Source organism: Mustela lutreola, chromosome 6 (genome assembly GCF_030435805.1).
Source record: "Mustela lutreola isolate mMusLut2 chromosome 6, mMusLut2.pri, whole genome shotgun sequence".
NCBI classification, from domain to species: domain Eukaryota; kingdom Metazoa; phylum Chordata; class Mammalia; order Carnivora; family Mustelidae; genus Mustela; species Mustela lutreola.
In genome coordinates, this window is record NC_081295.1 from 53442191 (window position 1) to 53458552 (window position 16362).

The following is a 16362-nucleotide window of genomic DNA, read 5'->3' on the forward strand; positions in this document are numbered from 1 at the left end:
TTACCTGAGGATTTAGCTCTTTAACACACCTATCTCTACGTCTCCCATTATGTCATTATGATTATATTTAGTAAATACAATAGCTGTTGTTTAATTATGACTATAGAGCAAAGCAATGCAACCTGATTACATTTTGCATCATTTTATTTTTCCTAGAATTAATAATTGCCTCATTTTATTTATTTTATTATTATTTTTTAAAGATTTAATTTATTTGTTTAACAGAGACAGAGAGATCACAAGTTAGAGAGGCAGGCAGAGCGAGAGGAGGAAGAAGTCTCCCCACCGAGCAGAGAGCCCGATGCAGGGCTCAATCCCAGGATCCTGAGATCATGACCTGAGCTGAAGGCAGAGGCTTAATCCACTGAGCCACCCAGGCGCCCCAGTAATTGCCTCATTTTAAATACCTAACTTTCTGGAAACTTACCCTAAACTTTCTTCAGTTTCTCTGTCAGGTCCATCATGTTCTCATCCATAGTTTTGAAGGAGTTTTGTCCCCAAATATCAGATAATCTGATTACCTGTTTTTACTAGGGAGGTCTATTCTATATTTGTCCTTCCAGGCCAATCGGTACTGGTGGTTCTCTTGGCCAGTTATATAGCCATTATCCTATGACCTCCTATTGTCCCCCTTCTGTGTTGGATCTGTTTCCTGGTTTATTCTCTAGTTCACTGGAGCACTTCTTAAAGCACTTAAAGCTTCCTAAGAGGTGGTGTATGACAGGCCAATTTTCTGAGTCCTTACATGTCTAAAATGCCTTTATTCTGTTCTCACAATTTCATTGATAGTTTGACTACATACACAATTTTAAGTTTAAAATAATTTTCCCTCAGGGTTTTGAAGCCATTGTTCCATCCTTTTCTAGGTTTCCCTGTTACTTTTGAGAAATTGGATTCTGTCCTAATCAGATATTGAACCTCCTAGAGTGATGCTTGATTTTCTTTTTTTTTTCCAGTTTAGACACTATTGTCTATGTGCTTTCTAGAAGAATTCTTCATTTTGATCTTCCAACATTATCTTCTGTTGAATTTGTGTATTTAAAAATATTTTAATTTCTAAGACGTCCTTTATTCTGTTTCTGAAATACATTCATCTTAGTTCACAGATAAAATATTTTTCTTTTTAATTTTTTTTTCTTTTTAAAGATTTTATTTACTTATTTGACAGAGAGAGACACGGGAACACAAGCAGGGGGAGTGAGAGAGGGAGAAGCAGGCTTCCTGCTGAGAAGAGAGCCCAATGCAGGGCCCCTTACCAGGACCATGGGATCATGACCCGAGCGGAAGGCAGATGCTTAACGACTGACCCATCCAGGTGCCTTGATAAAATATTTTTCTTTTCTACCCTGTCAGCATTGATTTTTATTGTTGCTATTTTAAATATTAGTGTTTTGTTCATGTAGGTGACTTTCTTTGTATTTCTGGCTAGTCTTGACAATCTGTCATATATGAATGGCTCCCCAAAAAACTAATTGAAAGCTCTTTGTGGCCTGTGCTGGACAACTGATAGACTTCATTAGCATAGTGCTACTCAGAAATGCCACTCAGCGAATTATTTGTTCGTGTTCATGATAAAAAGCTTAGACAAGTAATAAAGAATTGGCAGGTCAGCAAGTGTAGGTGGACCAAATTTTGAGAAGTACTGTATTACAGAATGATTGTCAGGGGGCCACTCATTTGGCTGGAGGCCTTTTCTCTGGGGTTGTTCTCTAGGGACTTCTCTGGGGACTTCTCTAGTCTTCTGCAATAGGAGGACAAGGAGGGTCCGTTTTTTCCTGCCTTTAACTGCTTCTACCTTGTCTTCCACCTCACCTTCTGTTTTCCACTTTATGCATATTTCTGTATACCTGTCTCTCTGCATATTTCTGTATACCTGTCTCTCTGCATATTCCTTCTACCTGGTTGTCTTCCATTACTTTGTCCAGATAAAGTGATCTCCTACCTGTGAGAGACAGTGATGAAGGTGAGAGATTATCTTTGTTTGGCTGAGAGGGGTAGGGCAGAAGTCTTTGGATCTGACCGTTCGGTTGTATATAATTTTCAGCTAGTCTTGTTCAGGCCTATTCCTTGTAGCTGTAGCTTTTAAGTCTGAGCTTCTGGGGCTGTGGACCAATGAGCATGCTTCTCACTGGTGTCCCCATTTGGATTGCAGCCTGCTCTGTCCAGCTCAGTCATATATCATCTGCTGTTTTCTAGAAATCTGAAACCGCTTCTCTTTTTTCTACCCTCTCTCAACTCTCTATCCTTTTGGGCTCGTGTCTTTGGCTCAATGGGTTTGGCCTCTGCCTTCGGCTCGGGTCATGATCTCAGGGTCCTGGGATTGAGCCCTGCTTCGGGCTCTCTGCTCAGCAGGGAGCCTGCTTCTCCCTCTCTCTCTCTGCCTGCCTCTCTGCCTACTTGTGATCCCTGTCTGTCAAATGTATAATAAAATCTTTAAAAAAATAAAATAATTTTAAAAATTAAAAAAAAAAAAGAAATTGTTTTAGATGATCATACAGTTAACTTTACTGTTTTTCTTATTGTGTATATTTCTGAGCATTTTAACTTATGTATAGATTCCGGTAACCATCATAGGATACTGAGCAGTACCATCAGCCCCTCAAAACTCCCTTCTACTCCTTTGTACTCACCATTTCCCTTATCTATAAGCCCTGGCAACGGCTGATCTCTTTTCCGCTCCTTTGTTCTCTTCTAGAATGTCATAAACGGACTTACACCATATGTAACCTTTTGAAACAGTTCTTTCATTTAGCATGCCTTTTAAATTCATCTGAGGTAATGATGCCTCCTACCTTTTCAATTCCTTTTTTATTTCACTGGGGTGAGAGAGAGAATAGATAAACTCTTGGAGCCAATTTTTAAACCGTAAAATGCCTTTTACTTTTTGGTACTTTTATAACATTTTTAAAGATCTTAAAAATAAAGTTGGTATGTACTGTCATTGATATTAATGGGAGCTTGTCTGTTGGTGCGTGACAAGCTTTTTTATCCAGGGTAATGTTGAAGAAGACTGAACTCACTGTACAATACTTTGGCTGTCAAAATTTGAATGCTACTTTGCTCAAGGACCAGAAATACAGGAGAAAAAAAAAAGCTTTAAAAATACATGTTGGTTTTTTTTTTTTTTTTTAGATTTCATTTATTTATTTGTCAGAGAGTGAGAGCGAGAGCGAGAGAGCAGGCACAGGCAGACAGAGTGGCAGGCAGAGGCAGAGGGAGAAGCAGGCTCCCTGCCGAGCAAGGAGCCCAATATAGGACTCGATCCCAGGACGCTGGGATCATGACCTGAGCCGAAGGCAGCCGCTTAACCAACTGAGCCACCCAGGCTCAGTTGAAAAATACATGTTCAATTGCAGTTGAATTAGTTGTCTAAAGTTGAATTAGTGGTCTCAAGTAATCCCTGGAGTGTCATCTTTCCTCTTTACAACAAAGTTTGTAAAAGACTAATTTATATATTATTGCCCACCTTCAACTTTAGCTGGGGTTTCACTGCACAATTGTACTGTACTCTGTTTTCTATCATCTGTGTCTGAAAGATAGAATAAAAACAGTATAGGTTTTAGAAGCAGGCTGACTTGGGTCTTATTTAAATAAACTACCTTCACATTATTTAATCTCCTAAATCATTTGCCATTTCCTGTCAGTAAAATGGGAATTTTAGTACATACTTGACAGACTTTTGTTTTGAGGGATAGGGAAGTGATAGATGACAAGACACTTAGCAAGAAAGTATAGAAAAATGACATATGACTGAGCTGGACAGAGCAGGCTGCAATCCAAATGGGGTCACCAGTGCACTCCTTTTTGTCACAGGAAGTAAACTCACCCTTGAACTTTTTGCTCCGTTTGATAGTTGGCATCTTCCTTCCCTCTTCATTCTTAGCATATGGCTTTGTGAATATCTGCCGATTTTCTTCCTACTTACCTGTTCTTAGTCTTCTTTATTTCTTGGTTATGCTCACTGCATAAAATATAGGGAATTCTTTGAGGTTGTGTTCCAGGCCCTTTCCTCCCTTTGCATATACTCCCTGAGCAATCATAAAGTTCCTAGTAACTTCTACTATGGTCTTTACACTGATGAATCCTTTCTTGTGCCTTAACAGCTCTTCTAAGCTCTAGATGGTTCAGTATGGATCTCTTCTTGGATTGTCTTTGCATTTCTCAAGCTTAAGAAGGCCAAAACAGGAGTCATTTCATACTCTTGGTTTCTTTTAAATTCCTTGATAACCACCTCATCAGTTAAATCAGAAGCCTCGCTGTCTTCTTCAGCTTCCTGATCCAATAAAATCACTATACTTTGGGGCACCTGGGTGGCTCAGTGGGTTAAGCCTCTGCCTTTGGCTCCTGTCATTATCTCAGGATCCTGGGATCGAGGCCCGCATCGGGCTCTCCACTCAGCGGGGAGCCTGCTTCCCCCTCTCTCTCTGCCTACTTGTGATCTTGCTTGCTGTCAAGTAAATAAATATTTTTTTTAAAAAACCACTATACTTTGTTGATTTCTGAAGGCATGTCCTCATACTTGGCTCTTTAATCCATCCCCTTATCTACATCCCTTTATCTACATCTTTTTGCTACTAAGTTATTTTGGATTTTCTTCCTTGTATTATTATTAAGGCCTTCTAATGGACCTTTCAGATCCTTGTAATGCATGTTCAATCTAGCCTTTCACTGCTACCAGAATGATCTTGAAATAGAATTTCTGATTTGGGTAATTCACCCCGTAAATCATTTTTTAATTTTTATTTATTTTAATTTTATTTGTCCATTTGGTAGAGAGAGAGTACACAAGCAGAGGGAGAAGCAGGCTCCCTGCTGAGCCAGGAACCTGATGTGGGACTTGATCCCAGGACGCTGGGATCATGACCTGAGCCGAAGGCAGACGCTCAACTGACAGCCACCCAGGTGTCCCCTCATAAACTTTTAAATGGCTTTATTCACCTTCAGGATAACATTTAACCCCTGGGTGCTCAGTTGGTTAAGCTGCCGCCTTTGGCTCAGGTCATGATTCCAGGGTCCTGGGATCAAGTCCCACCTCAGGCTCCTTGCTGAGTGGGGACCTTGCTTCTCTCTCTGCCTGCCACTCTGCCTGCTTGTGTGTGCGCTCTCTCTCTCTCTCTCTCTTTCTCTGACAAAGAAATACAAATTTTTTAAAAAATTAAAATCACTAAAATCTCACCCCTGCCTTCCACTGTTCCCTCACTATTTATCTTTCTGCCACTTCTACTATCCCTCATTATTCGTCTTTCTGCCAACCAAAGTATTTGCAATTCCCTAAGACATCTCTTCACCTTCTCTTTTCACCCTCTGTCTATGCTGTCCCTCTGTCTGGATTTTGTTGATCCATTTCTCTTTACCCAATTTTTTCTTCCATAATAAAAGTTAACATTTATAGGGACGCCTGGATGGCTCAGTGGTTTAAGCTTTGGCTCGGGTGGTGCTCTCTACATGGAGTTTGCTTGGCCCTTTCCCTGTCCCCAAATGTGTGCTTGCAGGCTTCCTGCTGAGCAGGGAGCCTGATGCAGGGCTTGATCCCAGGACTCTGGGATCATGACCTCAGCGGAAGGCAGACGCTCGACGACTCAGCCACTCAGGCACCCCTCAAATAAATAAAATCCTTAAAATGTTACCTTGACATTGAATTATATCATTTAATCTTCATAGCCACCCAGTGATATGATGGATACCATTATCCATTTTACAGATAAACTGAAGTATGAAACTTGCCTTCAGTCATAATCACTATTAAGTGAGAGATTCAGGCTCTGACTTCAGGTTATTAACTACAATATTCTTTCTCTTTTCAGTACACCTAGGCATCTGTTTTAAAGTTCCTGCAGGAAATCGTGCTTGATTCTAAATCCAGGTTATTAATCATGTTCTTGCCCTAAGTCAAGAATGCCTTTTAATCTCTACTCCATTTATTCTATTGGACCCTGCTAAACTATTTCATTTATTTTAGTTCCACAAGACTCTGCTGAAATTTAGTCTTTTTATTTTTTTAAAGATTTTATTTATTTGACAGCACACGCGCGCGCGCGCGAGAAAGAGAGAGAGAGAGAGATCACAGGTAGGCAGAGAGGTAGGCAGAGAGAGAGGGGGAAGCGGACTCCCCACTGAGCAGAGAGCCCGATGTGAGGCTTGATCCCAGGACCCTGAGATCATGACCCAAGCTGAAGGCAGAGGCTTTAACCCACTGAGCCACCCACGTGCCCCTGAAATTTAGTCTTTTTTAAAAACTTCCTATTAACTTTCTTCCTTGAATTTCCCATGAGCAACTTTTGCTAAACCAGTTACCTAAGACTCATTTGTATCCACATCATAACTTACTAGTATGTATTTATTACCTTCCTGATTCGATTATATGCTTCAGAAAGTTAGGGATTTAAAAAGTTTTTCCCTGAGCATACTGCAAAGTGTGAGATTGATAGTAGGTAGCCAATAAATTATGGTTCAATAAGGAGTGAACTCATTAATATATTTTAAATATTTTTTTCCATACACAAGGATTTTAGAGCTAGAGATAATCCAAAGCCAGTCCTTAACTTAAATGATGAAAAGACTGAGACTTGAAGTTATGTAAATTATTTAATAATGAATACAGCAATTAAAAGATGCCCAAGTTGGGGGGCCCGGGTGGCTCAGTGGGTTAAGCCTCTGCCTTGGGCTCAGATCATGATCCCAGGGTCCTGGAATCTAGCCTCTGCTCAGCAGGGAGCCTGCTTCCCCCACTCTCTCTGCCTGCCTCTCTGCCTACTTGTGATCTCTGTCAACTAAATAGATTAATAAAATCTTAAAAGAAAAAAGATGACCAAGTGTTTCTTGATTCCTAACTATCATAATCAAATAAGGAATTATATTAAAGTGCTATCTTTTCTGTAGCTATTAGTTTTTTACATTAAATGCCACATGAAGCTCTTCTACTATATTGTTTTTATAAAACTGGAAATGGATTAAGCATGGTTCCAGAATTGAAACCCACATCCAAATCAACACAAATCTCTATTCTGGCTTTCCTCTTTTTATTTATAGGTCATATAGGCAGGATCAAAGTAAGGATTGTAATCTCATTTTTCAAAGGAAAAGAAAAGTTGAGTAACTGATTTGGTAACTTTGCATCAGTAATTATGAATTATTTTCACTTAGTATTTTCACACAAACTTATTTTCCTGACAAGGCTTAAATTAGCCATTACCTACTTCACATTTTCCATATATCTAAATAGTGTACTGCCAGTCCTAATGTTAAAAAACCCTCTGAAAGGGGGCACCTGGGTGGCTCAGTGAGTTAAGCCACTGCCTTCAGCTCAGGTCATGATCTCAGGGTCCTGGGGTCGAGTCCCGCATCGGGCTCTCTGCTCAGCAGGGAGCCTGCTTCCCCTCTCTCTCTCTGTCTGCCTCTCCATCTACTTGTGATTTCTCTCTATCAAATAAATAAATAAATCTTTTAAAAAAAAAAAAAAACTCTGAAAGAAATATTTATGTGAATCTTTGTTCTTTTTGAACAGAGCCATATGTGTCCTTCTTTAAATATATCGAACTATTACCCAGTATATATCATTAATTCATCTACTGGCTAACCTTTAACCCTTTAAGCAGTACTAGGAGATAAGTAAATTTTTTTTAAAAACCTCTGTTCTTGAGAAATTTACAGTCTAGACAGAGAAAATGTAAGACAGCACGTACAACTTTACCAAAGCTCAAATTCTAGACAATCTAATTTTTTAAAAATTGTATCTCCAGGTATTGATACCTGGTAACTGTCCTCAGGGATTTGATCACAGTGCATAATACAGAGAAGAGATTAAGCCCCTCGGTCCTTATCTAGGGAAGAACTGAATTGGCCATCTATAAATCTTGGTGAGGATGAGAACCTGAATTGTGTGAAAATATTAAGTGAAAGATAACTTGGTGGATCCAACCCAAAAGATGAGAATAGTAATCTTGATATTACTAATTTTTATCTACACATTTCACCTACACTGAACCGATATATCATTCACTTTTTATCCAAAATCATAGTGGATTAATTTGTAAAAAGGTGGAAAGGTAAATATTTTTACAAAGGGTAAATATGTTTATATATATGTACACCTTTGGTGGGCACAGAGAATAAAGATATTTGCAATGTGACATTATTTAGACAAAACTGATAGAAGATAGGCTGTGTACGATAATCGCTCTGCCTAGCTACTCCAGTCAAGGAAAGTGCCCTGTCCGACCTGAGACTGGGACTTAACTAAGAGCCCAGATTTTCCATTCCATTTCTTGCCCCACAATTAAATTTCCCCCCTCTTTCAGCATTTTCCCAGACAAGGAGAAACGAGCGAACAGCGTCTGCAATTTCAGGACACTGTGGTAGCGTTTCTTGCGTGGGGAGTTCTGCAGCATCCAAAGGTACAAGATAAAAACTGGTATCTCGACGCAGCTCCTTACAGCTAATACCCAGCACAAGGACCAATAACGCCCTCACAAAGTTTCGTCAGCGGAGGAAACGGACTGTATCCGTGTAAGAGGAGTTATCCTTTTTGTTTCGTATTTCTTGCAGCTTCACAACTCTTGAGCCAACCCAGTGTTCTTTCACCGTCTTAACAATGGTTCCAAGTTTGCTAAGTTTTAAAAACAACTTTTCTTTCTAAATACATCAATTTTCTACGATAGGTCTCATATTCATTTTACGTAAGGTAGTTAAAAAGTACAGAACACTTGACTTTAGCCTCTCTGGTCTCAAAAATCGTTTGCTTTTCCCAGCCTTAGCTCCAGCGACCACCGCCTGAAAGGCCTCGGCCAGGATGGGAACGAGCCGAAGAGACCGAAACGGCCGGTCGGCTAGAGCGGCCACAGCCGTACGGCCGCTCTCGCTTTTCTTCCACTCTCTATGGTTAGAGAAGCTCAAGCCCAGCCTCCGCCCGGAAATATTTGTGTTCCCTGACGCGCGCAAGGCCAGAAGGTAGTTCCGGTTCCGGTGGGGAGAGTTTCGTTCTTGGTGGTCGGTTGATGCGGTTGGTGGATATTAACTGAGCCAAGATGCTGCGGAATCTGCTGGTGAGGAGCCTCTCGGCTTGGGTTCTTATTGCGGGGCGGGAAGGTCGGGAGTGGAGGCTTAGGCGAGACCTTACTTAGCTAAGGGACCTTGACGGAGAAACCTCTCCTGGGAGGGAAGGTGGAAAAAGGCGACTTCCGAAGTCACCTTGGTTCGTGTCCCTTTCGCCTGCGGCTACTTTCCCTTCTATCTGTTCCTCTCGCCCCAGACTGTGTTGGGTAGATGAAGGGAGTGGAGAGGCTGGGGAGGTGACCAGAGGTGAGTTACTCAGCCTTGGGTTCTTAGTGGCCACCCTTAAACCTATAGGTCATTCATGAAGTGGTTGCCTCTGATACGAGTAAAACTAAGGTGCAAGTGGGAAGTTTCTGATAACCCGGAAGCCTCGGACAGAAGATGTTCCGATGGTATTTTGATAGGCTTTAAATTTCAACGTTTCTGAGCTTTGTGAGCATCAGAATGCGATTTAAAAAGCAGGTCATTCACTTTTGGCTGGGACTTTGGGAGCAGCCGTGGCAGAAGTGTAGTGTTGCTTTCCTCAGGCGGTTCTGCAGTGTCAGTGTCCTTCACTCCTCCACCGGCTTTGGGCGTGTAAAGAGAAGGAAAATGTAACCGTGACCGTTCGCTTTTGTAATTATTAAATAAGGTTTTATTTAGCCTCAATGTATCATTTATTTTAGAATATAGAGTGCGTATTTATTTCATTATTTAATGCAATTGGATATATAGTGCAGGTTTCTTTTTTAAAAGAATTAGAGCCTATTAAAGATTTGTTTTAGGAAAAATGTAATGGGAAAACATTTTAATTAAGTAGGAATCATGCCATTTTATTTTGGTATCAAGTAATAGATTTTTAATAATATGGTAGAGTATGAAATGAAAATACTTGAACTTAGTGTATTTTGTAATCACTCTTTATCTTTGTAATATGTCAGCATTTTACTCAAGATTATATAATGCTACAATTCAGGTAAAGATGATTTTTTTTTTCTTTTGCTCAGAATCTGCATGAATTGCTATTTGAATGTGGTTTTTGGAGCCTGCAGAATTTTAATATAAAGGGTAGTGGATGGACAACCAATTGCAAAACTTGGCTGCTGGTTTAGGATTCTTACTGACAAGTTGGATATGTTTTAACTGTCAGTTTTTCCTCTTCTCTAATAGTAAAGATTGAAAATGGTTGGTTTTGACAGTTTTGTAAAACCTAAATCTGCCCAATATCTGTGGATTTTTCATCTCAGGCTCTTCGTCAGATTGCCCAGAGGACCATAAGTACTGCTTCACGCAGGCAGTTTGAAAATAAAGTTCCAGAGAAACAAAAGCTGTTTCAGGTACTGAAATATTTTATAGACAATTATTACTTGTAAGAGTAATTACTAGAACGTGGAGATAGGAAGTAAATTTGGCCATGTTTGATTGTTACTGATGCTGCTGTAATAGCAAAAGAATAACAAACTATTGATAGCTAACTAGGCATTTGTTGTATATAAGAAGTCCTTGGGGAAGCAGAAGAAATGAGAGGGAAAGGGTATATCAAAGACACTTTGGAGAAGTTACACTGGGTTGGCACTCTTTGGGGTGGTTGCATGAGAATAGACAAACATAGAAACATAGAAAGGGCCGAGAAACAGAACAAATTTATATGTAGAAATTGAATGTATGTTAAAGGTGCTATTTCACATCAGTGAGGAAAGGATATGATAAATTGGTATTGGAAAAATAAAGTTTGATCCCTTCTGTATTGTATATTAAAAGATAAGTTGCAGGGGTGCCTAGGTGGCTCAGTTGGTTAAGCATCTGCCTTTGGCTCAGATCATGATCCGAGGGTCCTGGGATCGAGCCCTGTGTTGGGCTCCCTGCTCAGTTGGGAGCCTGTTTCTCTCTCTCTCTGTCTGTCCCACAACCCCCTGCTACTTGTGCTCTCTCTCTCAAATAAAATCTTAAAAAAAAAAAAGATAAACTGCAGATAAAAGTGCTTCTCCTGCAAAACATATTAGAAGAAAATATATTTTTTCCAGTTTTATTGACATATGATTGACAAGTAAAAATTTTATAGAGGGAACACTCTCCATTTCTAAAATAAATAAATCTTTAAAAAAATCTTTTCTGCAGAACTAGTAGCATGAGAATATAAAAAAAGGAAAAAGATTATTCCATATAGGATTTTAATACCAAAAAAACCCTGACAACCTAAATACACATTAATAGGAGACTAGCTAGTTCAGTTGTGATAATTTTGCACACTGGAATGATCTGTAACCATTAAAAGGAATAAGGTGGGCTTAAAGGGACTGAGAGAATGGTTTTTAAGATACCATTAAGTAGGGACGCCTGGGTGGCTCAGTTGGTTGAGCAGCTGCCTTCGGCTCAGGTCATGATCCCAGCGTCCTGGGATCGAGTCCCACATCGGGCTCCTTGCTCCGCAGGGAGCCTGCTTCTCCCTCTGACTCTGCCTTCCACTCTGTCTGCCTGTGCTTGCTCTCACTCTCTCTCTCTCTTACAAATAAATAAATAAAATCTTTAAAAAAAAAAAAAAAAAAAAAAAAAAAAAAAGATACCATTAAGTAGGGGCGTGGGGGTGATTCAGTTGGTTAAGCGGCTGTCATGATCTCAGGGTCCTGGGATCAAGCCCCATGTCAGACTCCCTGTTCAGCGCCTGAGCAGGCTTGAAATTTTCTCCCTATTCCCCGTGTGTGTGTGTGTGTGTATGCATATGCTGTCTCTCTAAAGTAAATATATAAATTTTAAAAGAATATATTTATGGATAGGTACCTTGCAGTTTTGTTAATGGTGGTTTTCACATAAGGAAAGATGGTGGGATAACTAAATTATTGGTGATAGTTTTGTTTTGTTTTGTTTTCCTGGGGTGATCTCTGGTTTTCCCAAATAAAATTTTAAGTGGTTAAAAAGTATTCTGTACTGATCTTCCTTGATTTCAATGGGGTTATATCATTACGTCATAATAACCTATCATAAATGGAAAACATTTTAAGTTGAAGATTCATTTAATATACTTAACCTACTAAATGTAGCTTAACCTACCTTAAGCTCAGAACACATACATTAGCTTAAGTTGGGCAAAGTCATCTAACAGTTTTTTATAATAAAGTGTTGAATACCTTATGTAATTTCTTGAATACTATACTGAAAGTGAAAAACAGAATGGTTTTATGAATACAAAATGGTTGTAAGTGTATTGGTTGTTTAACTTCCTGATTGTGTGGCTGTCCGAGAGTTGTGGCCAGCTGTCACTGCCCTGCATCTTCAAGAGAGTATCGTACTGCATATCACTAGCCTGGGAAAAGGTAAAAATTCAGAATTTAAAGTACAGTTTCCACTGAATATGTATTACTTCACAGCATTGTAAAGTTGAGAAATTGTAGGTTGAACCATTTTTAAGTCAGAGACCATTGTATGTTACATAAAAATAAAATACTTATATTTAATAGATGTATTAAATATCTACTGTATGCCAGGTGCTGAACTAGGGGTTAAGGTTATAAACAACCCTCCCCTTTTTAAGAAAAAAATAGATCTTGTGATTAAATCTAAAGTGTGATGGTTACTGATCTTTTTAATAATTCTGTTGATGAACTCAATCAGTATATTTTCACAGCCTTAATGTTTATATATTCCTTAGAAAGAACATCTTTATTGGATCTCACTAAATTTTAAGAGAAAGAATATTGACTTTTGGGAGTTCTTATTTTAATAATTTAGTGGATGTAGAGTCAGGAAAATTGTAGTCTTTTCATTTTGATGTTTACAATATTTTAATTCCAGGGGTTTGAGAAGGTGCTTAATTTTATATAAATGGATTAGTCTTTTCTGAACTTAGTTGAAAACAGATCACACGTGTATTAATTATTATCATTTTTTAATCTAGGAGGATAATGGAATTCCAGTGCATCTGAAGGGTGGAGTAGCTGATGCCCTCCTGTATAGAGCTACTATGGTGCTTACAGTTGGTGGTAAGATATTTGGAGTGCTTGACTTACAGATAAGTAACAGGAGGGATAATTAACGTCATTGCTTTTACTTTGCCAGTATTTTAACATAGGAAGTCTTTCTCCAGAATCTGAGTTCATAATGCTTTGCATGTAAGAGATTCAAGAGGATGATTGATACATATTATATAAGAGCATTTTAATATCTTAAAGAAAATAAACCAGTGACGTTTGATGAGTATGTATGACACAGGTAACTTTCTGAGTGTGCTCACGGTGGCCCTGCAGACCCTATACTCTACCCCATCTACTGTAACAGGGGCTTTTTGAACATTTTTACTGTGATACATAATAAACGTTTTACACCGACATTAAACATCCATGTTTATGACAGAAACAAAACCTATATAGAGCAACAGTTACTACTGTACCCAAAAGTGCTTGATATTTTTTCTGTGGTTTGGGCAGGTCTGTTGTTCAATATTAGCAGTGGAATATCACAAATTGGTATACTCAGAGCAGAGTTAAGAATTTGAATGATTGCTCTCTGGGGGAGGAAGGGAAACAATATTTGGGAGATTACTATTTGCTTGCCCTGTTGATAAGGCCACATAAAGGAATTTTTGTAAGCCTTGTATTAAGTCTGTAATGTGTTCTTATGTTGAAGTTGAAGAAATTATGTTAGTTACTCAAGATAATACTCCCTCTGTGTGGAAAGGCTGAAATTTGAGCCCTAATTACACAGTCCTTCTGCTCATGACAAGGTGCTTTCTTTGGCTTAAATTGAATACAGTGAAGGGGTATTTATGATTGAAGACAACAACTAGATAGTGCATTTGGGCTCTCTTAAGATAAAGTCCTAAATTCTTTTTGATCAGTGTGACTATTTCTTAGGTATTCTGGTAGTTAGTTTTATTTTTTATTTTTTATTTTTTTTTATTATGTTCAGTTAGCCAGCATATAGTACATCATAAATTCTGGTGGTTAGTTTTAATAATTTTTCACTTATTAGCTATTAAATTTGATAATTTAAATGTATCACTCTTGGTTTTACATTGATAATATACTTTAGGGAATGCTTGCATATTTTGACCTTTTTTTTTTTTTTTTTTTTTTTTAATTTATTTGACAGACAAAGATCACAAGTAGGCAGAGAGGCAGGCAGAGAGAGAGGAAGGAAAGCAGGCTCCTCTGTGGAGCCGGGAGCCCGATGCGGGGCTCGATCCCAGGACCCTGGGATCATGACCTGAGCCGAAAGCAGAGGCTTTAACCCACTGAGCCACCCAGGCGCCCCTTGACCTCTTTTTTGATATTTGAATCATTCTTAGCATTTCTCAGGCAATCTCAGGTTAAAATGGAAATGACCTTTACATATGTTCTTTTTTTTTTTTTTAATATTTTATTTATTTATTTGACAGAGATCACAAGTAGGCAGAGAGAGAGGAAGGGAAGCAGGCTCCCTGCCAAGCAGAGAGCCCGATGCGGGACTTGATCCCAGGACCCCAGGATCATGACCTGAGCTGAAGGCAAGGGCTTTAACCCACTGAGCCACCCAGGCACCCCTTTACATGTGTTCTTAATCTTACTTAAAAAAATTTTTACATGATACCAAGTTGACAAATACATTATTGTACTGTACCTAACACTTTCTGTAGAAGTTAACTGATACTAAATCAAGATTAGGGGTGCCTGAGTGGTTCAGTTGGTTAAGTTTCTGCCTTTGTCAGGCGCTCCCCTGCTCATGCTGTCTCTCTCTCTCTCCCTGTCAAATAAATAAAGTCCTTAAAAAAAGAGAAAGATTAGATGTGTTTAACATATATTTATTTTAAATTTTGCCAGCACCTATCAAAATACTTTTATGTTCCTATAGAAGTAGTCTTAATGCCAGACTTGACTCTCTTCTATGACTTTTTAGCTGGAATATTAGGTTTCCATGTAAATCTCAGATTTTCTTATAAGTTCTTTTTTTGTTTCTTTTTATTTTTCAGGAACAGCATATGCCATATATCAGCTAGCTATGGCTTCATTTCCCAAGAAGCAGGATTGACTCCAGTTTATCATCTCAGCAGGCAGTTGGGTCAGTTTCGTTCAGCTCTCTATGGACCAGTAACTGATAAATAAGTTATTTGGGGATCAATATTTATTGACTTATACTAACTGCCACCAATAAAGCAGTCTTTACCATGCTTTGTCTTATTTTATCACTTTATACCAATAATTTTAATTTTTGATCAGCCTAGTAAATCTTAGGTAGAGACCAAAAAAAAAAAAAAAAAGGTTCTTTTGTCATTGGGGTCATATAAAATATCATAGTGATTTTAGTGAAATTTTATTTATATAAATTATTTAATATAATATAGCAGCTCAGACTTACACAGTGAATGGTCTTCAGCCTTAAATGAATGTGACCCTTGAAAGTATATTTCTTTGAATTCCTTCCCTCCCTGCTGTGCATATGTGGGGATATGCTAGAATCTAGGGTTAGTGGAAGCAGATCAGTTTTGGCTCCTGGGATTCAAGTGTCTTTCTTTTTCCCAGCTATGTTGCATATGTTTAAATCTTGGATGTGTTTTGCAGCTTAGAATTAGGCTTTAGTAGAGAAGCTATAAAATAATTCAGGACTTGTTCTTTCACACTAACAATGGGCTTCTGTTATTCTGTAACATAAAGGGTAACTTCCCATAAAATACTTAGTTCATTTCTTTTTTTTTTTTTTTTTTTTTTAAAGATTTTATTTATTTATTTGACACACAGAGATTACAAGTAGGCAGAGAGAGGAGGAAGGAGGCTTCCTTCTGAGCAGAGAGCCTGACAGGGGACTTGATCCCAGGACCCTGAGATCATGACCTGAGCTGAAGGCAGGGGCTTAACCCACTGAGCCACCCAGGCACCCGCTTAGTTCATTTCTAAAAGCTATTTAGGGGAACTTAAGGAGTCAGACTTGGTCATTTCCTCTGGTACGTGTATGTTCGTAACACTGCAATTTAGAGACTAGGTGCATTCGATCTAGGGGAAATCAATAAGTAAAAGTTAATAAACTTCAGTTTCTGGGGATGCCTGGGTAGCTTAGTTGGTTATGTGTCCAACTCTTGATTTCAACTCAGGTCATGATCTCAGTGTTTTGAGATGAACCCCCCTGTTGGGCTCCTCACTGGATGTGAAGCCTGCTTAAGATTCTCCCTCTTTGCACCAATCCTCATCCCCTCCCCCGCTACCTCTCTAAAAAATCTCTAAAACTTCAGTTTCTGCATAAAATTCAAGAAAAGTAACATATTTGGAAAAAATGAGTCAAATGTGAAATAGCTAATCTAAGTCTTCATGTTGAAACATTAAAGTATAAATCCATTTCAAAAAGTACCTAATAGGAGATGTCTCAGCC

The 16362-nt window shown here is 38.8% G+C and overlaps 1 protein-coding gene across 1 annotated transcript; it reads left to right on the forward strand.

The window, feature by feature from the left end:
- The first annotated feature begins 8882 nt into the window (after window positions 1-8882).
- Window positions 8883-15169, forward strand: LOC131833681 (cytochrome c oxidase subunit 7A2, mitochondrial). The gene is made up of 4 exons (XM_059177261.1): window positions 8883-9041; window positions 10278-10367; window positions 12923-13007; window positions 14972-15169. Exons 1-4 carry the CDS (start codon window positions 9024-9026, stop codon window positions 15028-15030), a joined length of 252 nt encoding a protein of 83 aa, XP_059033244.1. The 5' UTR covers window positions 8883-9023; the 3' UTR covers window positions 15031-15169.
- Window positions 15170-16362: the final 1193 nt, after the last annotated feature.